The sequence below is a fragment of the Ambystoma mexicanum genome, chromosome 6q, assembly GCF_040938575.1.
Source record: "Ambystoma mexicanum isolate Mex_15411 chromosome 6q, UKY_AmexF1_1, whole genome shotgun sequence".
Lineage (NCBI taxonomy): Eukaryota > Metazoa > Chordata > Amphibia > Caudata > Ambystomatidae > Ambystoma > Ambystoma mexicanum.
The window spans coordinates 1,112,871,691-1,112,897,562 of record NC_090937.1 but is presented as its reverse complement, the minus strand read 5'-3'; the positions used below and the strand labels follow the sequence as shown (position 1 = coordinate 1,112,897,562).

The window sequence follows — 25,872 nt, the reverse complement described above, 5'->3', positions numbered from 1 at the left end:
GTGCTACTGTATCTTTGTACCTATTTTGTATACTCTATATACTGTCTAACTCTTCTTGAGAGAAGTCTGGCTGCTCAGCCACAGCTACCAGGTAAATCTGGGTGGTACAGACTGCTACCAATTGGGTTTACTGCCAGCACCTGTAGTCCTAACCTTTTGCAGTGGTCCCTAAGGGAACTGCACAGGTTTCTGCCTAACAAATACCACTACGATTCCCACAATAAAGCAGACAAGCACTCAGATGGTAAGTGCAGCTGAAAATTATCATACAATCAGTTGTCGATGGATAAAAAACCTGCAGGCTATGGCAGGCAATGAACATAGATTGAATTGTTCACACTCCTCTCACATTCCCGTCGAAAGAAAAAAAACAAAAAAAAATACACAGCTGAGTATGACCTAGCAAAGAAATGAACAAAACAAAAACAAAAATCATACAGGCTATGGCAGACTATTAACATAACTTAATAAGTTCACACTCCTGCCACACTCCCGTGTCTACTAAAAGTTAAAGAAAAGTGTGGATTCCACTGTTCAAAATTGCTTGTGGGGTAGCAAATCTGTTTAAGAAACCTGGCTGCAACAACCGGGCTGGGGAAACGTATGTACTACAGTTAAGTGAACTCCCCCCGTAAAGACATGTCCGCTTGTGAAAGCCAAGCTGCAAAAGGAGGATAGATACATCTATGGTCTGTGCCACAGTAAATGCTAAGTACACAGCTATTTAATTATTAATCTACTAGGCAAACCCATTCTATAAAGTGGAAAGTCACAGGATGATTTTCTATGGAAAGCAGCATAACAAGCAACAGACAGAGCAACAGCGCTTACGTATGTGACAACCGAATAGACATGTAAAATAGGAACACTACGGAGGCCACAGACAAGATCGCAGTATTATATTATTCCATATAAACTTTGCTAGCAGATTACCGACAGCCCTCCTTACCTTACCATGCAGGAGATGTTCACAGGGCGACTGGAGCAGCAACAAGCTCCCTGAGTGGAGACACTTTCCAAAGCTAAATATAAAATAGGAAAAGGGGTAGAGTGCAGTGCACCGTGTACAGGCAGCTGCACAGCCGACAGCACACTTAGAAAGTGCACTTCCAAACGCACGCACGTCCCTGTTAAATAACAGTTTCCAGATCAAGGGGGCAGAGCTTCAGAAATACGATCTGCAAAATGAGGAAATGACTCTATATTAATGTGAGCCACACTCAATAAATACCAGCAAATGTTAAGGAACAGCTTAAAGTCCAAATACTGACAAACTGACCTTTTTTACAAGCAAGGCAGCAATACAATAAGTCCAATGATGGAGCATCCAACGGGTCAGACAGCCAAACAGCACACTTAGAAAGCGCACTTCGGAATGGGTACTTCCGAATAAGCGTGTGTCCCTGTTAAATAAAAGTTTACTGGTCAAGGGGGCAGGGCTTCAGAAATCCGATCTTTTTTGCAAGCAAGGCAGCAATACAATAAGTCCAATGATCGAGAATCCAACGGGTTGGGCAGCCAAATAGTACACTTAGAATGCGCACTTCCGAAGAAATCAGTATGCCCGACTTCCACGCTCATTGGCTCCTTGCCAAAATGGACTGGATCCCCTTCTTTGTCGTATATTTACATCATGGAGTCGAAGAACTCTGATGGTGACTCTGGGGAAAAGGAACACTTGACCACCGGCGGAGAGGTCAATGTGATCGTTATCACAAGGTCCCTCAGTGCCGATGCCTGGAAGGACACCAGCGCTGATGTTGAATTCACGAACTTCAAGTCGGGGGCGTAGGACCTGACACGGTCATCTTGGTGTCTGAACAACCAGGCGCAACTCTTGGCACCGTTTTTTTTCCATTTCTTTTTTTTGTGGGTGTGCTGCGCGTTGTCCCCCGCAACACACCGCTCACTATGCCACACAGTATAGTGAGCGGGGTGTTGCGTGGGACACCCCCGCAGCCTTTTTTTTTTACTTCCCTGCAATGCTACCACCAAAGGTTCGAACTTTTGGTGGTAGTATTTTTCGGTCATTTTGTGCGGTCGGACCTTTTTTTTCTCGGTCCGATCGTACTAAACCTAAATGTCTCCCACTCTTCTCTTGGGGCACCCAAAGTCAGACATGGCTTACCTAGCTCCTCCGACAAATCGTGTCGGCACCAATGGTATCTTCTTTTAATGGGAGGATGAGGATGAATGGTGTGACCTGGTTTGGGAGGGACATCGCTTTTTCACTATCTTGCAGTGCCTGCACTCCTTTTGGGATGTGGGGCCTTTAATATCCTGGCACGAAGACGTGATATGGACATCTTCAAGCCGCAGTCCTAACAGCGCTTTAATCCCGAAGCTTTAGAGCCAGATCTCTCGACGAAGATCGAACAAAAACATTTCTCACTGAAGCGAACCGTTCCAAAAAACAGCATGCGATACTTGCAGAAAAAAAGAACTGATGTATGGGGCGCAGTAACTTTATGTATGGCCGACGTTGCATCCCGAGACGAGGAGTGGTATGGTCGAGCCAAGAGGAGTCGCCGGTCGTTGTCAAGTCGTATTGCACCCTGTGTCGAAAAGGTTTCCGAGCAGCTGATGCTGGAAGGATAGCTATCAATCAGATGAGGATCTGGGGGAGAATGCAATCAATTGAAATAAGACTTTACAGCCATTGCCTTCCAAAAGTGAAAATTATTTTAAAGTTCTTAACATTTTCAAAACGCTCTTTTTTAGAATAACATTAGACCATCCATTCCTGTGCAATTTTGGTCGTTTGCATTTGTTCATATTCAATACCTGATCAAAATTCTTTTAGTTTTCTTGTCCTACTGTTTGCTATTTTCTGTTAGAGTGGTCATTCTGTGGTTGGATACCAGTTTGGCTGTATGCACAATACAATCAAAATTAAAGATACTTGCATTCATGTGTTTCTATTAGTTTTGTTCAGTTCACAAAAGCTATACCTAAAGGAAAGAAAATGATAATGAATAAGAAAGTTGCACAACAACTAATGACTAATGCACTAACCTGAGCTTCTTCTCCTGCATCTCCAACTGTCTCTACGAGTCGGGAAAGGACATCAGATAGAGACTCCGCAGAAAGAGGCTGTTTAAGAGCTCTGAAAATCTGAAAGGACCGCCCAGCATAATGTCGTGATGAACAAGAAAGTGCAGTTTGTAAAGAGACCTCACCAAGTTGGAGCTCCAATTGAAATCCTAGTGAACAAAACATTGCAGCTGAATATCAAAATGTACTTTGCAACATTACATTGTTTTTGTAGAATCATACACTGGGTCACACTGTCAAGTATACACAAACACGCAAATACACAATATGGGAAACAAATCTGAAATCAAGCAAATTAAACTTCAGTCTGTGATGGCAATACTCATGTATTCTATACATTGTTGGTAGAAATACAACCTCCTTCAAGATAAGAAATAAATTATACTTATCTATAAGTATATATGCTGTGAGAAACCTTGGGGTATTCTCCCATTTAGAAACGGAGACTCCTCTATTCAGGTGGCCGGGGGAGGGCCATCGCTTTTGGATCCCAACCCTGGGGGTGGACGAACGAGGATCACTTGTGTAGGGGAGTCTGGAGCTGCGCCCATGTGAAGACACCAGGTGAGGCGCAGTATCCAAACGGGACGATAGGCAAGGAGTAAGAAGTCTTGACCTGCATATCCCCTGAAGCCTTCATGGGAAATGCAGGTCACACTGTACCTGATCCAAGAGAGAGGTGGAAATATTGTACCAAAACAGAAGCAAGCAGTGAAGCGGGTCAGATGAGACAAAAGTCTGGCTTTGACCTAAACACCTATTTATCTTCCCCATTTCAGAACATAGGGGATGCTGTCAAGACCAGTGCTTTCATGGCAGGGTACCAGTGGTAAAGAGTAACCTAACAAAAGGGGAATCACCCCGGTTGTATATAAACATGGCCAGTGGATTCCCCTTCTCCTGTCAATCACCATATGATTATTCAGCCTATAAATATCAATTTCCTTCTGGTTTCCTCCACCCCATTTTCAACATGTACTGGGACAAGGAAGAGGCAACCAAGAGTTAGATAGATTTTCAATGTGAAAAGTGCTGTGGAGGGACCTACATTCTACCACTAACATGTCTCCTTAATAGATTCAGGCAAGACCAGGCACATGACACCAACCATACAACCTGACTCCAATCGACCCTCAGTTAAGGAAAAAAAAGGTGGAGTTCTGCCACAGTAAACGAGTGCGCTGGGGTTGCTAGACAGATCGTGGAAGCCAGGGAACAGGAGGCTGCAGCTGAAGGAGCCTGAAGGATCTGGAGGAGAACAGGCCACCAGGACGCTGACCCGGTGAGTTAGAGGGGTTGCAGCGTGGCGAAGGAGCTGTGTCTCCATGGATCCGGATTGGGGGAAGCTGGGCCCTGTTGGCCATATCCAGGTCAGTGCTCGTTCCCCTGGGACGTGTGCAGGTCCCAGGAGTGTCTGAGGGCAGGTGGTGAGACACTGACCTTGAAACACAGCCCAAGGAAACGGACCGCCAGCACAGCGCTAGTCGTGAGTTTCATAAGAGTGAAACTCAGTAGCGTGCGGGTGGCTCGAGCAGTAGCAGCGGAAGGTGCAAGCAGCACGATAATAGAAAAGCAAGAGAAAGTAAAAGGATAAGGTGCACGAGAGGTGCGAAAGCAGGAAAAACCAGAAACAACCAGTTGTGAAGGACAGAAAGAAAAGAGGGTGCCTGCGACCTGGTAGAAGGAAAAGTGAGAAAGGTGTGAGCAGCACGAAGTGAACAGAGAGAAAGTGTGAGAAAGGTGAGAGCAGCACGAAGCGAAAAGAGAGAAAGTGTGCGAGGGGCACCACAATGCAAAGGAAGTGTGCAAGAGGCACGGAGAGGCAAACAGTGCCAAAAAGGTTTAAGGAGAGGGGCCAGGATTCAGAGTGGTTGCGTATGGGGAGGAGCAAAAGCCCTGCTTTCTCGAAAGTCTCTGATACTGCCCCAGTGTTGACCAAAGAAGGTGTATAGTGCCACTTGAAAGAAGGTGGGGGAGAGTGGGAGCTACACAGAGTGAAGTGGGATCGAAAGCCTCCAAAGTGGAGGAAAGTCTGTTGCGACCGGTTCCATTTGTTAATATCCCCGCAAAAATATCGCCATACAAAAATATCACCATATTTTTGCACTGATATTAAGCCATGGAAAATGCAGGAGACACCCCCGGAACCTACATACATTTTTTATGGAGCAGGGGACACCTCTCCAACCGCCGGTCCCAATAACCCCATACATTTTCCCCACTAATAATATTGCCTATGGCCTTACCCCACGACGATATATATATATGGCAACATTATTGATGGGGATAATATTACCTGACAAATTGCGACCTCGCCAGCAAGAAATGCGCTTTGAGACGTGCACCCTGACAATGTGAACTTTTGGTGTTTTGGGTTTGTGAACCTTTGATACAAGAGAGGCCTATACTTGGGGAAGGGAACCCTGAGAGGCCCAAAGGAAACTGTAAAATACATTTTTATAGGGAGAAAGGCAGAGGCCTGAAAGGAACCGTGAATCTTCATTTGAGTTACAAAATAAGAAAAAGTGAATCTTTCTGAGCCAGAGATGCCCGAGCTTGGAAAGGGGAACCCTGAGAGGCCCAAAGGAAACCGTGAGAGACACTGTTGAAAATAGAGGCCTAGACTTGGGGAAGGGAACCCTGAAAGGCCCAAAGGAAACCGTGGGAGACATTGTTGAAAAGAGAGGGTCCTAGATTTAGGGAAGGGAGCCCTGAGAGGCATAAAAGGAAATGCGACTTTTCTTTTGGGATCAGAACTTGCGGGAAGGGAACCCCATGAGATGCAGAGACATTGTGAACTGTAGTGCCCAGCTGCAAGACCCCTACCTGGATGGTCCCAAGGGCACCCCTTTTTGCATAGAAGCCAATAGGGAGGCTATCTGAAACTAGCCTTGGTTTGCACTTTCTTTTTGAACCACCATTTTTTCGTTGAGAAGATCCAACTTAACATTTGTTTTAGGAGTGAGGGCAAGCATACGTTTGAACACAGACAGACTTTGGTTTTGGACTTAGACATCGATGGCCCTTCGAAGCAATAGTTGAGGGAACAACCCCATTGGAGTTTGGGCAGCTTAGGCATTACACCAACCATACAAAGTTTTATAACTAAGGTTTTCAAACTGTTACTTTTGCGTGTGTCTTTCTTGATACCACATGCCTGCCTCACAATGCTTAATCGCTACATTACCAACATGCCAAGATCCAAATTGCCTTCCACAGGCCTGTGAAGGGGAGTAGCAAAAACCATCTTAAAGGGACATTCAGACTACTAGCAATGTCACAGAATCAAAGCCTATACATTTCAAATACAGATTTGGTTGCTCTGCAACTTTAACCCGTCTGTGCCCTTGATAGAGTGCTCTGCTCAGAAATGTCTAACCAACCATCTGGTTAGAGGTTAGCTGAAGTATAGAACTCATGTATGTAGCACATGCAGAAACATACCTAATTTAAATGTCATATTGCTTTCACTTTCAATGCGTATCATACAATATTAAAGCTGTTGGATGCCGAGAATGAATACATAAGGGCCAGTTTATTACAGAGTAAACCGTCCGAAGTCATACATTAGTTCAGACAGAAATGAAAAGAGAATGACAGGGTCCTATGCTAAGTGGTAGGGATCGGACTCTCCTAAAGTTACAGTACCAGGGTTCAAGCCTTAATTGGAGTGGTAGGCTCTTCAAAAGAAGGAATGCCTGTATGCTAAGCAACCTTTTTACAATACAAAACGTGTTTGGGCTAGCAAGGCTTGGTTGCCTAACTGCAAAGCCCATGCTTGCAGAGAAGTAATTATTTTCCTATGACTGACGATGGGACAGCATCTCAAGGGACTGCATGTGCACAACAACCCATCTTCTATTTTCTGCTGGCTGAAAGAGGGAGCAAGACCAATGATAAACTAAGGGCAGATTTATAACATACTCTTAGTCTATAGTCCTATTTCCTCCACACGTTAGGGCGTCCCTCGCTAGGGACGGGAGACGGAACCTTTTTCAACAGAAAAAATCTTCTTCCCCTTTAAATTTAGAGGCGGGTGGGACGCGGCCCAGGGAGCATGCACCCCCGACACTGCCCACCAGCGCCACTTGACCCTCCTTAAGAAAACAAGTTCCTTAATACTGCCTGCCCAAATGCCACATCTGACCTGGAGCCGGCATCCAAACAGTAGTGCTTGCAGAAGCCCGAAGAAGTGGCCCACGTGGCGGCCCTGCTGATGACCTGCAACGGAACGTGCCTCTGGAACGCAATTGCCGGGGCCTTGGCTCTGATAGCGTGGGCACGTATGTTTGCCGGAAACGGCTTGTGCTGCCCCTCACAGCCTCCTTGATGGCTGAAACCATCCACCTTGCTATAGAGGCCTAAGATGCCCGATATCCTGACCTTGACCCCCGAAGGTGACAGAGAGTGCCCCAGATCACGCCTGACATCTAAACAGTGCAAGACCCTCTGTTAGGGCGAATTCTCATAAATGTGCTAATTCTCTTCAGCTTACAGACCCCCATCAACTTTGCTAGATTTTGAGGACTTGATTTGTTTTTACCTGGAGAGAAAGTGACCCCTTTCCCCCCCACTCTCTCGTGTGTTTTGAAATGTGTTTTACTCTTGTGTTTCTTTTGGTTATGGAGTCTAAACAACTCTAGGCATATTTTCATTTGTGTCACACAACACCCTTAGTGCAGTGGCACAGGGAAACCTTTTCAGGCTTTCCCAAGGTTTAAATACCTTCTCTGGGATGAACTGTTTCCCAGAGTTAGTAAAGTGAAATTGACTTTACTAGTCTTTTAAATTCCTAGGCCCAGCACACCCTATCTTACAATAGAGTGCTGGAGGGGTAACTTAGTATCCCCTGTGTCTAGATACTCATGTAGCAGTCAGATGGTACCCTTTCCTCTCAAAATGTCTGGTGGCAGGGGTTTTACAACAAACTACCATGATGTTTCCCGACCGCGAGTGCCGGCAGCGTTAAATGGTGGGAGCCATGTTTTTCAAGAAGGCGTCTGAGCCCCCTCTGTAAAAACAGGTCTTTGTCTTTTTTGGCCATTTCTTTGTGGAAAGATCCTTCTAGAGTTTTGCTCTGCGCACCAAATGAGGTTCGGTCTCTTTGTTCATTCGCCTTTTGGGGGCTTCAGGACTGAAGAGCGCCCCTGGCGCCAGAGTGTCTGGGGTGGGCAGGAATTGAAGGAGGTGCCCGAAACTTCTTGTGCTTAGTCTCCTAGGAGACCCAAATGCACTCTGTGGTGATTGGCTGGCTAACTGTCCGGCAAGGACAGCCACCCTGGTGGGTGAGTGACAGTTAGGCTGGAATGAATGGGAGAGAACTGAATAAAAGGCAGGTCTCTTGGCTTGGAAGGCAGAGTCGACCACTGGAACGAAGGAACCGAAGACGCGGTTGAAGAGGACGGCTGCTACAACTGCTGGACCGTTGGTTTGCCCGGTGAAGCCCTGCTGCAGGTCTGAATCGCCAAGTTCACATTAATTGAGAAGTCCTGAAAGGACAACTTCTCCCTTTGGGACCAATCAACTCAACAATACGCCACCTGGATACCTATCTCGGAGCTGGTTGCATCTTCCTCAGAGTGCTGCAGGAAACTGAATAACAAGGGAGAGGAACACCAGCTTGTGTGCGTTACTTACAGCCATCGGAATTGAAGTTTGCCATTGCCAGCTTTTTGAGCAGTCCCAATGCAGTGCAGGAGTCCCCCCGACGTCCTCCCTCTTGTTCCCACGACTGAGGCTCTGGAACAGCGAGATCTGCAGGGACTGCCAGGAACAGAAGTCATCAGCTGCCTCTTTTTCTAGCCTATTGAATTGAATTGACTCTTCTGGTGAACACAAAGTATAATCACTGTCTAAGAATACTTGTAACTTTTCATGTTCTAATAAACCTTGCCTTTTACTCATCTTGAAAAGTATTCTGAAATAGCATTGAAGTATATTTGTGTGTGATTGTATTGCCTCATTCTAATGAATGTTTTATAACTGACAGATAAATTAATAAGTATTTGTCAAAGAAACCTTGAGTGTAAGAGTTTACTTGATTACTTGTGATTGTAGACCTCTGTGTATCATCATTACGGCTCACATTCCCCTCTTAAAATAAGCCTGGCTGCTCAGCCAGCTACCAAAACTGTGTAGTACAGACTTCTACCAACGGTTGGTTTGCTTACACCTGTAGTCATAGTTGTGTGTAGTGCTCCCAAAGGGTACTGCATACAAACTTTGCCTAACACCCTCTGAGCATCGTCCTTAGGGTCAGCGAAAAAAGTAGGTAACATTATCTCCACATTAAGTTGGAACGAAGAGACTACTTTAAGCAAGAACGCGGGATGCGATCCAAGGACCACCTTGTCTCTATGAAAGGTAGTTTAAGCTTCTGAGGCTACTAGTGCTTGGATTTCGCTGACCCTACGTGCAGACGTAAGACCCACCAAGAGGGCCGTCTTAATGGGGACTAGCCTGATGTCCACAAACGTCATTGGTTCAAAAGGGTTGTGAGCCAAGGCGCCCAACACTACATTAAGATACCACACATGGTGTTGCTTCTTGATAGGAGCGTAGAGCCTGGTGAGGCCCTCCAGATGTCTTAACCACCGGGTTGGAGGATGAGAAAACTTCCTCCTGAGTTCCGGTAGGCTCTCTGGACACCAGATAGGTGCAGCATGCATCTATTTTCCCCCCTCAGTGTGCAAGGTGCGCAGAGAAGGACAGCACATCGTCCAACGTGCAAGTAAGAGGATCAACTTCCTTTGATTCGACCCAGTAGCAAAACCTAGTACATTTGCTCTTGTACTGGCTCCTAGTAGCATCGCTCCTAGCGCACTGTATGTTGTCTAGGTTAGCCTGCGACAGGTGCAGATGCATTAGTGTGACCTGCTTAGGAACCATGCTGTGAGGGCTAACTTCTTCAGGGAGGGGTGGATGACCCTGCCTCCCTGCTGTCACAGAAAAGATGAGCTGGGCCCAACGGGAGGTAAATCGGAGGCTGGTCAGAGAGGCTCAGTAGCTCTGAGAACCATGGTCTTGCAGGCCACCACAGAACTAGCAGAATGATTCTGAGCCGATTTGGCTCCCTTATCTTGCAGATCACCCTGTGAGCCAGGGGAGTGGGAGGAAATGCAAATGCGTTCATGCTGTTTCACTGTAACTGCAAGGCGTCACCCAGGGAGCCTAGGCCTTGACCATGCCAGGACACGAACAGAGGGCACATCCTGTTATGCCAGGTGGCGGAAAGATCCACGTGGGGCTGTCCCCATCTGGTGAAGATCCCCTGAAGGACCCGATCTTTCAATTGCCATTCGTAACAGTCTGCACCCAATCTGCTGAGTCTGTCCGCCTCCAGGTGGGACTCCCCCGGGAAGTGGATTGCGCTCAAGTGAATATCGTTCTCTAGAGCCCACTCCCAAATACTGACTGCCAGGTTGAATAGGGGAGGAGACCTGCCTGGTGCCACCCTGCTTGTTGATGTAATAAATGCTGGTGAAATTGTCCATTTGAATGAGGATCATCTTGCCACTGATAAGCGGCAGGAATGCTTTGAGAGCGAGGCAGATCACCTTCCGCTCTAGCCAATTCATATGGGCCTCCTGTTCCTGAAGGGAACAGACTCTATGGACGCTGTGGTTGTCCTGAGTAGCCCTCCAGCCTTCCAAAGAGGAATCTGTGGTGACGGTAAACTGTGGTGCTGACTGCCAGAAAGGCCTGCCTATATTCAAAATGCAGTCTGTGCTCCACCAGAGGAGGTCCTGGTGGAGAAAGGGAGGTATGATATGATATCTATATTTATATAGAGCCTATATACAGTGTGTTTCAAATCGCTTCAAGGCAAGGGAGGGAACAAGGGAAAATACAATGACATTCTTACAGGCCATGAACAGTAAGGATGTGAAATTAACTATCGTACTCGGCCTGAAGACATTTCAGATAGTGCAAGAGCTAAGACATATATAAGGAAGGGAGGGGGAGAGTGGGAAGGAAATGGAAACAGACAGGCGACTACCGTACTAGGCCTGACAACATTTCTGGTAGAGCAACAAGAGGTGAGGGAGAGGGGTGCAGAAAGGCTGGGGAGTAACAAAACAAGCAACTATCATACTAGGCCTGTCGACATTTCAGATAGTGCTGGAGGGGAGGAAAAAAACAGTAGGGGAGGGGGAGGAGACAGACGAGGTTGCTATCATACTAGGTCCAAGGACAATTCTGATAGAGTAAGTGCATAGAAGAAAGTAAGGGGAGAAGATAGGTCAAGGGAGAAGGGAAAGGAGGAGAGAACAGAGTTAGCAGTCAAAAGAGTGGAGAAGCAAGAGATGAGAGTGAATACAATTGCAGAAGTCAGTAGTAACAAATAATGTTGCAAGCCAGGATACAATATGAAGATGGGAACAGTATGATTCAGGGCCACCATAAGTACAAGATGCAAAGGAAGTCCAGTATGCAAGTTGAGAAAGGGTGACGCACAATGAATCAATGAAGTCCATAAAAGTAAAATTCAGCATTGGCCACAAGACGGTGATGGTGAAACCAGAATGTATCAGGACAGACTCATGTAGAAGTAGGCTTGAGAGGGGTAGTGGGGGAGCCGAGCTAGAAGAATCAAGCAAAACAGGCAACACCTGTGTGCGAGAAGGGTGGGGGGTACAAGGGAACATCGGGGGGTGGTCAGAGGGGGTGGGGATGGCCTGTGGGGGCAGAGTGAACAACACATGTTGGTGCATGCTTTCCTGCTGTCTGAGCAGGGGGTCGGGCCCTGGGTCCTCCTGGTCTGAACAGGTCCAAACAGGAATTGCCCTTTTCCTCGTCTGCCCTTCACTTCGGACGCCCGGGCGAGAGACACCCTTGAACTAATAGTTAAGAGCAGGAAGGAACAGGCTGGGCTAAAACGGTGGGTGGTGCTTAGGCCAGGTGACCTAGATCCACATGCATCTGCTCCCCATCTGCAAAGGAAAAGAGGCTGGAGGGCTCCTTAAGTAGGGAAAAAGATTGGCAAGAAGGAACGCACCAGGTGGGTGGGGCTTGCTAAGTGGTGAAAAAGAGCAGCAGGCAAGAAGGCACCAGGTGGGTGGGGCTTGCTAAGTGGTGAAAAAGAGCAGCAGGCAAGAAGGCACCAGGTGGGCGGGGCTTGCTAAGTGGTGAAAAAGAGCAGGAGGCAGGAAGGCACCAGGTGGGCGGGGCTTGCTAAGTGCTGAAAAAGAGCAGCAGGCAGGCACGAGGTGGGCGGGGCTTGCTAAGTGGTGAAAAAGAGCAGCAGGCAGGAAGGCACCAGGTGTGCGGGGCTTGCTAAGTGGTGAAAAAGAGCAGCAGGAAGGAAGGCAAGCTCCGCTTAGGAACCCAGCTCCTGACTCCACAAGGCCACGAAGTGCAGCTGAAATCTCATTTTGAGTCTTGTGTAAGGCACTGCTAGCAAGCATGCTGCCATGCTACCCAAGAGGTGCTGGTACCACCATGCTGAGGTCACTGCTCTGCTGAGAAAATGACAGGTTGCTCTATTGATGGCGGTGATCTTGTACCCAGAGGGAAACACTCTCTCTGAGCTTGTGTCCCAGATGAGGTCCATGATAGCCAGACTCTGTCGGCTGCAGCTGTGACTTCTTAAGATTGATGGAAAATCCCAATTCATGTAGCGTATTCATGAGGGCGGAGGTGGTGTGCTGTACCACCTCCAGGGATCTAGCCCCGACGAGTCAGGTTGTCCAGGTACGTGCAGACGTGGTGACCTGGAGGCCTGAGGGCTGCCACTGCATTCATAAGCCTGTTAAAGAACCTGGGTGCTGAATTGAGGCCAAAGGGTAGAACCTTGTACTTGAAATGGAAGACTATAATCTTGGACCTCAGGAAGGACCGATGAGGCTGCCAAATCGAGACGTGTAGGTAAGCATCCTTCAGATCCAGGGAGCACATCCAGTCTCCCCCTGCACAGTGTTTCCACAATACGTGCTGGCGTAACCATCTTGAACTTTTGAATCAGGAGGGAAAGGTTCAGGGTGGAAAGGTCCAACACAATTCTCAGGAAAGCCTGGTTCTTGTGTATGGTTAAAATACTGGAGTAGAAGCCCATGCACCACTGGAAGGCTGGGACTTCTTCCACTGCCTGGCTCTCTATGAGCGATCGAATTTCCGCCAACAGCGTTGCTGTCCCAATCTGAAGGAGGGCACGGGAGGAGTGGGAGGGACCGGTAGGCGGTAACCCGTGGACACTACGGATAGAATCCAGGGGTCCGCGAACCTCGTGCACCAACAATGTGCATGATGGGCAAGCCTGCCCCCTACTATTGACACGTGGACCTGGAGGGAAATTTCATGCCTTTTATCCCCTCTGAGGCTGGGGCTGAGGAGGAGGACTGAAAGAATCCCTTATGCCCCCGCCTTGTGTTGTTTGCTGCAGTGCTGACTAAGAGAACGATCCGGCAGCCTAGGCCTTCGTTCCTGGAAGACACAGAACCTGCCGAAAGCCTGCCCCTTGCCAGAACGCTGATACATCTGGCTGTACTTCTTGGGCGTGGACTTTGTGAGGATGGTGGTTGAATGGAAAAGGTCATCACCTTTGAATGGAAGGTCCAATATGCTTCTGGAAGGAAGTTGGCTAGTTCCCACCAAAGCCTCATATTAACGGCTGCAAGCATGGTGTCTGCATTAGACCGACAAAGTTGCAGAGAGGCGTTAGAATACACCTTCTTTCCATAAGCCTCCAAGATCTTCTCCTCCTTGTCTAGAGGAGCCGAAGATGAGGTAGCCGAGTACAATTGAGCCTTGGAGTAGAGTGAGGCCACTGCAATCACCGAAGAGTGTGGCTGAGGGTGTGCAGACATCAAGAGTGAATCCCCCTCCAGTGATTGGTAGGCTGAGCTGAATGGGGTTTAAGCTATCCCATTTTGGCCAAGGCGACTAAGTCCTTTTGCATCGGGATCCCCGTTCTGGCGGCGGGGCGTAGAGGGAGGACCTCGGCTAGGAACCCCGCCTCAGGTTGTTCAACCTCAGATTGTGGAAGCCCCAAGTATTAGGCCAAACCGGCAAGTTGTTCATGGAAGGCCTTGGCTGAAGGCGTGTCAGGGTCCTTCTCCTCGTCGGTGTCAAAAAGGGTGTCCAGCTGGTCTGGCACTGGAGGAGGAGTGCTGAGCGCCAAAGGCTGAGGTGTGGAGACTGGAGCCGGAGGATGGTGTGGAACCGCCTAAACTGTAGGAGGCAGGGAAGCTAGAGTTGAAGGACCCGGCATGGGCAGCTGCAGCTGGGCAGGGGCCACAGGCGCTGGAGCCATAGTAGGAATGACTATAGGCACTGGCGGAGGGACTGGAGGAAGCATGTCCCTGATCACATCCTGAAGGATGGCGCACATCTGAGGGGACCTCCTAAGCATGAGGAATTTCTCAACAAACTTGTCCTCACAGGTTAGTGGGGTGGTAGGTGGTATTGACGGAGTAGCGGGAGGCTGCTGGGGCTGTGTGTACTGTACTCTGCCTTGCTAGTTGCGGGGTATATCTGCCCTGCACTGCTAAAGGATAAGCTGAAGGCACCGTACCTGGCGAAGTCCAGTCCCACCTGGACACTCAAGCCCCTACCTGCTCCCCGAACTGGGTGGTGTTGGACAGGCGGCCATTTTGACTGGCGAGGTGGCCATTTTGTTGAGTTGCATGCCACGTGCCTGGGTCGTGATGCTTGCCTCGCTGGACCCGGCCTCCTCCTGGACTTTTGCCGATGGAGCTTGAGACCTGCCCTGCACCTCAGGACGAGGCCTGGCAGGTGTAGTGCCGTCGGCCATGTCGCCAGTAGTACTACGTACAGCCGCCCCCTCAGACATTTGTCCGGTAGTACGGCGTAGCCCCATGGGTGGACACCTGGTAAAAGAACCTTAAGGTCCCTCAGTACTGTCACCGGAAGGATCTAGCGACCACTCGGCCGGGCGTCTAGTAGCTGAATGAGCCCCGTTCGGTACCTGCACTGGTGTGAGAACCTGAGCGGTCTCTCCAAATCAAACGCTTCCTGGGAAAGTAGTCGACCTTGCGGGGTGCGATGGAAAAAAAGCGGCCCTACCTTGGGCCTTTGTTAGGCAGAATTCTGTGCAGTGCCCTTAGGGACCACTACACACAATTAAGACTACAGGTGGCAATACAAGTTTTACCTTTGGTACAAGCCTGTACCGCTATGTCAGAGAGGTAGCAGTGGCGGAGCAGCCAGGCTTATCTCAAGAGAGCAGTAGCAGAGATTACCCAAAGGGACCACAATTACTGTGACTCAAGCAAACACTGACTCAAGGTTTCAGCTAGAAAAATCTAAGTACATTTATTTTTAAACCATTCATTATAAACCCAACACTTCTATTAAACAAAAAACACACGTTAAATATACTAAAACTAACCAATTCACTTTGTACAGTAAGTCTCAAGGTAAGTACCCTGTGTTTGAATGAACCGGTGTTACGAACAAAACATGTTACCGCAAATACGATTGCGATAACTTTTTGACAGTTCGGTCTACTAAATAATCGCCAATCCGTGACATGAAATGCTACCGGGGCAAAAACACACTTAGCACCTGAGATACCCAGAGGGAGTTGGAGGCAAAAATCACAGGCAATATTTTGTTTAGGCAGACAGAATCGAGAAACACTCAGAGACAGGAGTTCAAAAGTCAAAGGGCCGGAGCCAGGGTCAAGTGACACCGGGGGCCTGTTGCCGAAGATCACACAGTCAGACAGTTCACGATTCAACGTAGCCAAAAGTACTTCGATATTGTCAATGTTCGGAAGCAAAAGTTATAAGAAGGAGGGAAGACAAGGGCAAGCCTTGGAGATGAAGAAAAGGGGTTCACCCAGTTTCCTCAAGCAGAACACAGTACCTTATTCCAATGGTGCAGCTGGTGCCCTGGCAGTTGTTCATGTTGGTTTCCCGCAGACCCACGGTTTCTGGAACTTCGTTGTGAAGGAGGACGTCTGAAGGGGGTCTGCACCACACAGGGATGAGGCCGGCAGCAGCGACAGCAAATAAAAGGTGCGCTCCTTAACAGGAGAGGCTCTTCAGATGGCTATCCAGACCACTACAGCAGCGTGCAGCGATTTCGACCAAGGAAGAGGAGCTGGTTATCCCCACCACGCTCAAGCGAAGACGACTCCGGACTGGATCTGCTCTTGGCGTTGAAGGGTAGATAGCTCAGGACTGCAGCAGGGCTTCACCGGGACGGGGTTCTCCTCGGTTCCTTGTAGTTCCCGTGGCGACTCGCTGACTTCTAGCCCATGAGACCTGCCTTTTATGCACAAAACCCCCATTCACACAGCCTGGCTGTCAATCACCCAGCAGGGAAGTTGTCCAGCATGGACAACCACCTCAGCCAATCATGAAAAAGTGCGACTTGTGTTTCCTAGGATACCCTGTGCAGGGGGTGACTACACCCCTCCCTCACATTCAGCCCACCTAGACACACAGGCGTCTGGTGGAGGGCTTCTGAGCAGAAGCCCACCAAAAGACGGTGAACAAAGAAGGTGAACCTTCGCACAAAGTAAAACACAAGAAGGACTTTAACAAAAAGAAATGGCGAATAAACCGAACCAGAGCCAAAAGAAAGACAATTTGGTCAAGCAGGTTTATGTTCGAGGATAATCTAATAGCCAAGAACAATACCACGTTTATCTAATATAATCAGGGTAGAAAAGTTAGGGTAGATACCACTGCCACCACCCAAGTCTAAAAGTTAAAAGAGCGAAACAATGCTCTAGGAGGTACAGATAAAAAGGGATACGAATTAACCCGTTCCAGTACTCCACGGAAGATGGGGTGTACTGGATCTGTGGTAGATTGACTAAGTAAAGTTAATGGTAACTTGACCCTTTTCTAGGGGACTGTAGTTGCCTCAGAAATGGAGTCGGGGAGTCTGAACGACAACCCTATGCCACTGCACAGAAGGTGCTGTGTGACACACACAGAGAAGGGGGCTACTGAAGTGGTGTAATCCAGAGCCCACAATCACAAAGAAACACATAGAAACACATAGCAAAACACAGGTATGAGTGGGGGGAAAATCACACACTCTTACCTAGTGAAAAAAATAAACTCCAGAAGTCCAGCAAAGTTGCTGGGGGACTCACTAGGTGAGGGAAATTAGCCATAAATGAGAATTCTCCCTAACAGCCTTGACTTGTGTTTGACAAAGTCCTTCAAGTCCTCTGGAGGCGACTTCTCGAAAAGCTCCCTCCACGGAGCTAACCTGTTCTTCAGAGCGCGCGGTGTAAGCATGTCACACGCAGTACAACCCTCCCAGCCGTGTTCGGGGCCAAGGCAGCGGAGGCAAAGAGCATGGGGGTCGGACATAGGGAAGAGCCCTTTGCAGGCTCGACACCTGCTGTAGCCCGCTGATGCCGACATGCGCCGGGGTGGAGCGTGGCCCCACAAGAAAGAGTACCTGATTAAGACCAGAAAACAGAAGACAAAATCCGGGGGAAGAGCCTGTGGAATTACAAGGCCAAAGCCAAACCCAGGAGCGCTGGTGAAAGCTGTCCATTCCCATCAACGTGGAAAAGAGGACTGAGGAGTGGCGCCAGTGGGCAGAGTCATGGGAGCGCATGCTCCCAAAGCCGCACCCCTGCACGCCTCTAAATTTAAAAGGAACATTTTTTTCTGGTGAAAAGGGTTCCGTCTCCTGTTCCTAGCAAGGGACGCCATTACAATATGGAGGAAAGGGGACAGGACATAGGAATAACTACTCTAACAGTTGTGTTCAGGGCTACCTGCAGTTGCCAGGTATGACTATCCAGAAGACAACAATGCAATACTTTGCAATAATCCAAATGTAAATTAAAACAAGCACTTACAACTGAAGCTCTGTTTTTGATATTTGTAATTGAGAAGAACAAGTTACTTTCTTAACTGGTAACGTTCTTTCGATGGGATGTTCCGACGACGTATTCCATATCTATGACAGGTAATGTCCACACATGTGCTGCTTCGGAAAATCTTTGGCGTCTGCGTCCTGCGTCGATGACATCGATGCGCCGTCCCCGAGGACCTCCTCTGACGGCCGACGTCACCCAATGTGATAAGTAGGACGCACGACGCCCGTAGCTTCAGTTGTAGTTTTTTCCCCCCCAGAACGTGTGCCACCAGTTTTCTGCCATCAGACACACAAGGCCTTGCGGAACGCAAGCTGCAATCGCAAAAGAAATTCTGCAGCAGGGAAGATAGGGAGGGAGCGTTATGGAATAAGTCGTCGGACCATCCCATCGAAAGAACGTTACCAGGTAAGAAACTAACTTGTTCTTCGAGGGGATTGGGTCCTCCGACATATTCCATATCTATGACAGACTCCCAAAGCAGTACCAAGCAAGGAGGTGGGAAAAGAATTTAGAACACAAATTTAGCATGCCCAATAAAGTTGCAGAATAAAGGACTTCCTTGCCAAAGGCCAGATCCTGCCCTCGGATGGAATCGAGGGAGTAGTGACGTACAAAAGTATGTACTGAAGCCCAGGTGGCTGCATCACAGATGTGACAAATAGGAACACCCCTCTGCATGGCAGTAGACGCAGCCAGTCCCCTGGTAGAATGGGCCCGCAAGCCAGCCAGAGGGTCCTTACCCGCCAAGCGGTAACACTAAGAGATAGCTAAAATAATCCAACGAGACAAAGTCTGTTTCGTCACAGCTTGTCCCAAACGCTTTCCAGCGTAACCAATGAAAAGTTGATCGTCCACTCTGACCCGGGACATGCGCGAAATATAAAAGCTCAACGCTCTCTTAGGATCAAGCCTATGGAGCCTCTCCTCTTCCTTACCAGGATGTGGAGGAGGATAGAACGCCGGAAGAATAACCTTCTGGCTCAAATGAAATTCCGAAACCACCTTCGGAAGAAAGGAAGGACAAACTCTAAGGACAACCCTGTCCTTATGAAACACAGTGAAGGGTGGCTTAACTGAAAGGGCCTGTAACTCACTCTGCGAGCGGAAGTAACCGCAACCAAAAACACAGTTTTCAGAGTTAACAGTCTAAAAGGGCAAGAATGCAAAGGCTCAAACGGAGCACCAATAAGAAACTTAAGAACAAGGTTCAAATCCCAACCGGGCACCAGAAAAGGTGATGGAGAGAACACATTAGTGAGCCCTTTCAAAAACTGAGAAATTAAAGGAATCTTAAAATAGGAACATTCTTCAGACGAGCGCTTAAATATGGACAGCGCCGCCAGGTAAACTTTAATGGTCCCCACTTGCAAACCCCTGTGGGCCAAGGAAAGCAAAAAAGACAGAACCATGGGAATGTCGCACTCAAAAGGATCCACATTCTTAACTCCGCACCAGTCGCAGAACTTTCTCCAACGGCAGCGCTACAGAGATTTTGTTGCTGGCCGCCTGGCCGAGAGCAACACCTCCATTACGTCTTCAGGGAGGTCCCAATCCTTATACCTCAACCTTTCAGAAGCCAAGCGTGAAGGTTGAGGGATCTGATCTCTGGATGGAGAACCTGATCCGCCTCCCGTGAGAGCAGACCGTCTCGGTAGGGATGACGACATGGAGGGCAGATGGACAAGTCGAGAAGGTCCGGGTACCACGTCCTCCGGGCCCATGCCGGAGCAATGAGAATCATCCGGGAACCGAACCTCCGTAACCTCCGCAGTACTTGCGGGATGACGGGGACTGGAGGAAACGCGTACAGCAGTGGGAATGACCACTCCACCACAAACGCGTCTCCTAAGGCTCCTTTTGGAGGAAATTCCCACGAGCAGAACCTTTTGCACTTCCGGTTGACACTGGAGGCGAAGAGATCCACTTGAGGGGTCCCCCAAAGGGCGAAGATCTCCAGGAGAATCTCCTGAGCCAGCTCCCACTCGTGAGAGACCGTGCTCTGCCTGCTCAGAGCGTCCGCCGTTTCGTTATCATCTCCAGCCAGATGAACAGCCGAGATCGAAACTTCCCGCTGGATGGCCCGAACTCGAGCTGCATCACCTCCCTGCACAGGGGAGGTGACCCTGCCCCCCCCTTTTTGTTGAGGTAGTGCATGGCCACCATGTTGTCCATTAGAATCAGGACACTCTTTCCTTGAACAGTCGGCAGAAAAGCCTTCAGGGCAAGCCTGATGTCCCTCAGCTCCAACAGATTGATATGGAGTCTGGACTCCGACAGAGACCAACGACCGCTGACTGTCAACTCGTTGGCATGAGCTCCCCATCCCGTGAGGGATGCGTCCGTCACGATCGTAACCTCTGGCCAGGGCAGCCAAAATGTGGCCCCCTTCATCAGATTGCCTTTGACGGCCCACCACAGAAGGTCCTGGGTGATCGAGGGAGGCACCTGAACAGAGTCCGACAGCCTGCCGGAGGACTGAGATCACTGCATCTTGAGTGCCGACTGTAAAGATCTCATCCGCAGACGAGCCTCTGGCACCAGAAGAATGCAGGATGCCATGAGGCCGAGCAGTCTCAAGAACTCGGACGCTGGGAGATGCTGAGCACGTTGAAACTTGTGCATCATCTGCTGAATGTTAAGAACCCTCACCTGGGGAGGAAAACACTGCCCCAGGGATGTGTCGAGCACTGCTCCGATGTACTGGAGCCGCTGTGTTGGCGTCAAATGGGACTTCTTTAAATTGAGGGAGAAGCCCAGCTTGTGAAGGGAGTGGCAGGTGACTGACAGATGATCCAAGACTTGCTCGGGAGATCTTCCCCTGATCAACCAATCGTCCAGGTAGGGGTAGACGTGAATCCCCCCTTTCCTGAGATGCGCTGCCATCACCACCATGAGCTTGGTGAAAACCCTCGGGCGGAGGTCAATCCGAACGGCAGGATCCGAAACTGAAAGTGTGAGTCGCCAACCACGAACCTCAGGTACTTCTTGTGCTTGGGATGGATCGGCACATGGAAGTAAGCGTCCTTGAGGTCGAGAGACACCAACCAGTCCTGAAGTTGAAGGGCCTGGAGGACTTGAGAGAGAGTAACCATCTTGAACTTGTCCTTCCTGAGGCGTTTGTTCAAACCGCGCAAGTCCATGATGGGTCTCAATCCCCAGTCTTTCTTCGAAATAAAAAAATAAGGGGAATACCATGCCTTGTTCTTCGCCGCTACAGGCACCAGTTCTATGGCACCTTTCTCCAGCAGGGCTTGAATTTCCTGCGCAAGGAGCAGATCCGGACTCTTCAAAGAGAGGTTCCCAGGTGGATTGTCGTGAGGCCTCTGCCGAAAGGGAAGACAGTAGCCATGGGTTAGGATCTCCAGAGCCCACACATCTGAAGTAATGGAACGCCACGCTACAAGATGCTGCGCCAGCCTTCCCCCAACCGGCGAACCATGGGACCTAGCCTCATGACTGAGTGGTAGCGGCTGCGGCGTTGCCTGAGGGCTAAGAGGCAACTGCCCGAGCAGCCTTGGCACCTCGAGTACCTTGTTTTCCACCTCTGGCACTGTTACGGTGGCCTCTTTGACTGACAGCTCCTTTCGCTTTACTGAAGGACAAGTAATAGCGAAAGGAACCTCCCCTTCATTGTTGTCCCCTAGGACGAAAAGGCGGAGGTTGTCGGACTGCAGCGCCCAACGATTTCGTTGCAGCTTTTGGAGGTCTGCAACCTCTCAAGGCTCTCGTCAGCCTTGCTGCCAAAAAGATGTTCACCGTCAAAGGGCATGTTGAGGAGCCGGCACTGCACATCAAAAGCGAACCCAGACTTCCGCAACCACGCAAACCTGCGTATTACAGTGCCCGCCGCCATGGACCGGCTGACACAATCTGCCATGTCCAAACCCGACTGAACAGCCTCACACATGGCATCCTTGCCATCCTGAACCATAGCAAGGAAACCATCCCGTTCGTCCCCTTCGGGAATATGTTCAGCCGCTAATGCAACACAGTTCCGCAGAGTGTGTGTGAAACGAGACAAGGCACATTTGGAGTTGGCCCCCTGAAGAAAACACTTTCTTCGCCCAGCCGTTAAAACGTTTGTCGACCCTATCCGGAGGGATGGTAGGATACGACACCTACTTTGCCGGGGCCGTAGCCGCCTGCACCACCAAACTCTCCGGAGTGGGGTGCCTGGACAAGTAGCAGGGGTCGCTACTGGCTGGATGGTATTTTCGTGATAAAGACTTGCCCACTGCCGGGAGACTCTCCGGAGCAGTCCAAGCCGCCGCTGCCCTTCTCTGCAGAGCCATATGAAACGGCAGTACCGGGTCAGTGGGGGGACCAAGATCAAGGATGTCCGTGCGAACTCCCCTGGGGGAGCCGACCAACCCAAGTACTCGGTGACCCGAGACATAAGGCGCCGGTTTGAAGAATCTGCATGAGTGCCAGCCTCTCGAGTCATCCGTCGAAAGCCCCGTAGACCTCGACCTCCGTGGCTTAGACAACCGACCTACCGACAGCTTCTTCGTGCGATTCCGCAAGGCCTTGGCCGTGAGCGACTGGCAGTTGACACAGTCCTCCGTATCGTGGGCCTCCCCGAGGCACCAGAGGCAGGTGTCGTGCGAGTCCGTGACCGACATCTTGGACCCACAGTCCCCGCATTTCTTGAAGCCCGGACGCGGAGTTGAAGACGAAGTAGACATCGCCACGAACAGGTTTTCACAAAAAACGAACAGGTTCAACAAACCGAGAAGAATACAGCAAACTCCAAAGAGTCGAGGCGTACCGAGATTCACTAAGCGAACACGTTCGCGGAAAAAACGGAACTGAGGCTACGGGCGTCGTGCGTCCTACTTATCACATCAGGTGACGTCGGAGGAGGTCCTCGGGGACGGCGCATCGACGTCATCGACGCAGGAGCCGAAGATTTTCCGAAGCAGCACAGCTGTGGACATTACCTGTCATAGATATGGAAAAAGTTGGAGGACCCAATCCCCTCGAAATACGTTTAACATAAGCATATCTCCTATGGTGAACTGTAGTAACTTCCTGTGCTTTCGATTGATTGGCACATGGAAATAGGTGTCCTGTAGGTCTATGGACACAAGCCAGTCCTGAAGTTCGAGAGCGTGGAGAATTTTTCTCAATGTCACCATCCTACATTTGTCTTTCCGCAGAAACTTGTTCAAGGCCCTGAGGTCCAGAAAGGGACGGAAACCTTCTCCTTTCTTAGGCACCATGAAATACTGGGAACACCAACCCGATCCTCTGTTCGGGAGGTACTCCCTACATGGCACCCTTCAGCAACAGGGCTCTCAGTTATTCCTGGAGCTCCTCTCCCAGTTGGATTTGAGGTGGGGGTGGTCTGTCCAGTGGTTTTCTTAGAAATGCAGACAATAACCCCATTGGATGAGCTGTATAGCCCAGGCATCGGAAGTAATTCCCTGCCACTGGAGCAAGTGCTCCGTCAGCCGTCCCCAACCGGTGCGCTGTGAGAGGGGAAATCAAAGCGGCCTTGGATGCTGCATCGCCCCCGCGGCCAACACTGCCCTGTTGACCTCTAGAAGCTCCTCTGCCCCTCCCTGAGCACGAGAAACGCTTCTGCCCTTGCCTGGCCGGTGGGAGCTGCGATTTTCTGCCACAAGCAGCATATCTCCTGTAGCCCCATGCCCTAAAGGCGAATCTAAAGGCAGGCTTGGCCAGCTGCGCAGCTAGACCTAGGATTTGGCAGCAGACTTCAATTCCTTAATTTTCTCTAAGGAATCATCGGCTTTGTGGCCAAAAAGAAGATCGCCCTCGAAGGGCATGTCCCAATCTTGGATGTTGGGTGAAAACCCAGAGGTTTTTAGGTAGGTCTGCCTTCGCAATGTTATGGCCGAAGTCATACATCGGCCCACACAGTGTCGATGGCCAGGAACGTTTGCAGCGACTGCTTGGCCACCTCCTTCCCATCCTCCACTAGCAGTAGGAAATCCTTGTGCACCTCACCTTCAGGAACATACTGCGACCTGACCATAGTCCAAGCTGTAATGCTTAGCAAACCCATGCAAAGAAGCCCACATAGCTGCCTCGAAAATGCCCAGTACAGGGACTCCAAAATGCAGAGCCAAGTGGCAGCCAGAGCTTTGGTGGAATGTGCCCCGAGACTCTGATATACATGCTTTTCATACAACAACAATCCGAACACCTGATTAAAAATAAAGGATGGCCCTAATTGCTAGGTAGAGTATCAATTATATCACACAAGAACACTTATGGGAGCAAGAAATAGTTTCTAGTAATACTGATTTACTTTTCATTTAATGTGTTTACTACCAATATCCCTAGGCGGAAGAACACCATATCCCTGTTGGGTGTCCATGTGTTAGGGAGAATTCTCTCTTTAGGCTGAATTTCCTAACCTAGTGAGTCCCCCAGCAGCTTTGCTGGATTTCTGGAGTTTGTTTTTTCCTCCTGCCAAGAGTGAGACTCTTTTCCTCCCACTCTTGGACATGATTAATGGTATTCCTTTGACTGGTAATGTATAGACACCATACCCTGGGACTGACCACTGTCTCCCAGGGCATGTAAAGTCACCATTGGCTTTACTAGTCCCAAATTATTAACAGAAGCCAGTACAAACCATCATATTGTGGACATACTGGTCGGGGTAATTTGATTGCCCCGGGGTCTGTTAGTCGAGGGGGCACGTCTCCGTCCCCCCTGATCGAGTTTTGGCTGGTGGCAGTGGAAACTACTTTTTATATTCGACCGCGAATATTTTCCTATGGGATTTTCCCATTGTTCGAGGCTACCAACTTTAATTATTTAATTCTCATAGCCTCGAACATACCGCCGGTTTATTTAATTAATATTAATTCTCCGGTTGGTATTTTTTGCCAAGACTCTATTCTAAAATGGTGTTTGTTCTCTTCTGTGACTCCAACCCAAGTCGAGCCCTTTGTTCAACTTTTTTGGCGGGCTTCTCTACAGAAGCCTCCAAAAGTGGTGCCACTCTGTCTGGGTACCACAGGGGGTGTGGGAGGGGGTTTAGGCACCCTGGACCCAGTTACCCTGATAACTCAGGTCGCACTCTTGTGTGATTGGCCCAATTGGTGAGCCGGCCGGCTCACCACTTAGCATGTTTGAGTGACAGCTAGGCTGAGTGAATGGGGGTTTTCTGCATAAAAGGAGAGCTTTGGGGACTGGAACTTCAAAAGTCGCCACAGGACCTGAGAATCCGACGAGGGAGAAGCTGAGCCGACCTACCACGACGACACCACCGGTGGAGCCCTGCAGAACCGACTCACCACTTCCCGACGACAGAGAAGATCTCCCGGCTGGAGAGGCTTCTTCCCCTGACTGGGGGCACAACCAGTTTTCCTTTCTTTCTTCGCACCTCAGCCCGGTTTGTGGTCGAACTGCCCGTGCCAAGCACCCCGGCAGCCGGATAGCCACTCACCACTGAACCGCAAATCACCGGACCGCTCCTTGTACCTGAGCAACTCCGCGGCTGGTTTCTTCCCTGGCAGTGCAACGGACTCCTGTATTCCTCCAAGACGAGATCCTCTCTTCCCCCGGACGAAGCACTGACTTGCACCCGCTGCCAGGAACAACTGCCCCCGCTGGAGCATTCTCACCACTTTAAGGTACCGTCTCCGCCACGCCTCCCTTTCTGAAGATTGCTACAAGGTAATAGTAAGTCCTTAACCTTCTGGACTGGGCTGGCCGTCTTGACCCTCTAACTGGTCCCTTTCTGTGGTCCAACTCCTTTTTGAACCTTTACAAGACTTTTGTGCACTGCAACCGTGTGACCTTGGACACATTTCGTTTGGATCCTCTGAAAGTGGGTCCGGCCTCTTGAACTCTAACTTCACGGTTCTACTTTGCCTTCCTCTCTTGTTGTGTTCTTGAAAAAGTGTTGGGATCGGTTTCAATTTATTCTCTGATTTTCTCTCCCTTTTTAAAACAAACTATTAGAGTGCCATCTACGTTAAGCGCTCACCGCTGTCTGAAAATAAATGGGGCTTTACTTAAGACTT

General features: G+C 49.5%; 1 protein-coding gene across 6 annotated transcripts in view; it reads right to left on the bottom strand.

Annotated features, from left to right (window-relative positions):
• FRYL (FRY like transcription coactivator) overlaps positions 1–25,872 on the bottom strand; it is a 3,055,992-nt gene that overhangs the window by 776,716 nt on the left and 2,253,404 nt on the right. For all 6 annotated transcript variants that reach the window (XM_069631694.1, XM_069631695.1, XM_069631691.1 and 3 more), the window contains one exon: positions 3,016–3,203. In XM_069631694.1, the coding sequence (XP_069487795.1) occupies positions 3,016–3,203 (188 nt within the window). The remainder of the gene's footprint in view (positions 1–3,015; positions 3,204–25,872) is intronic.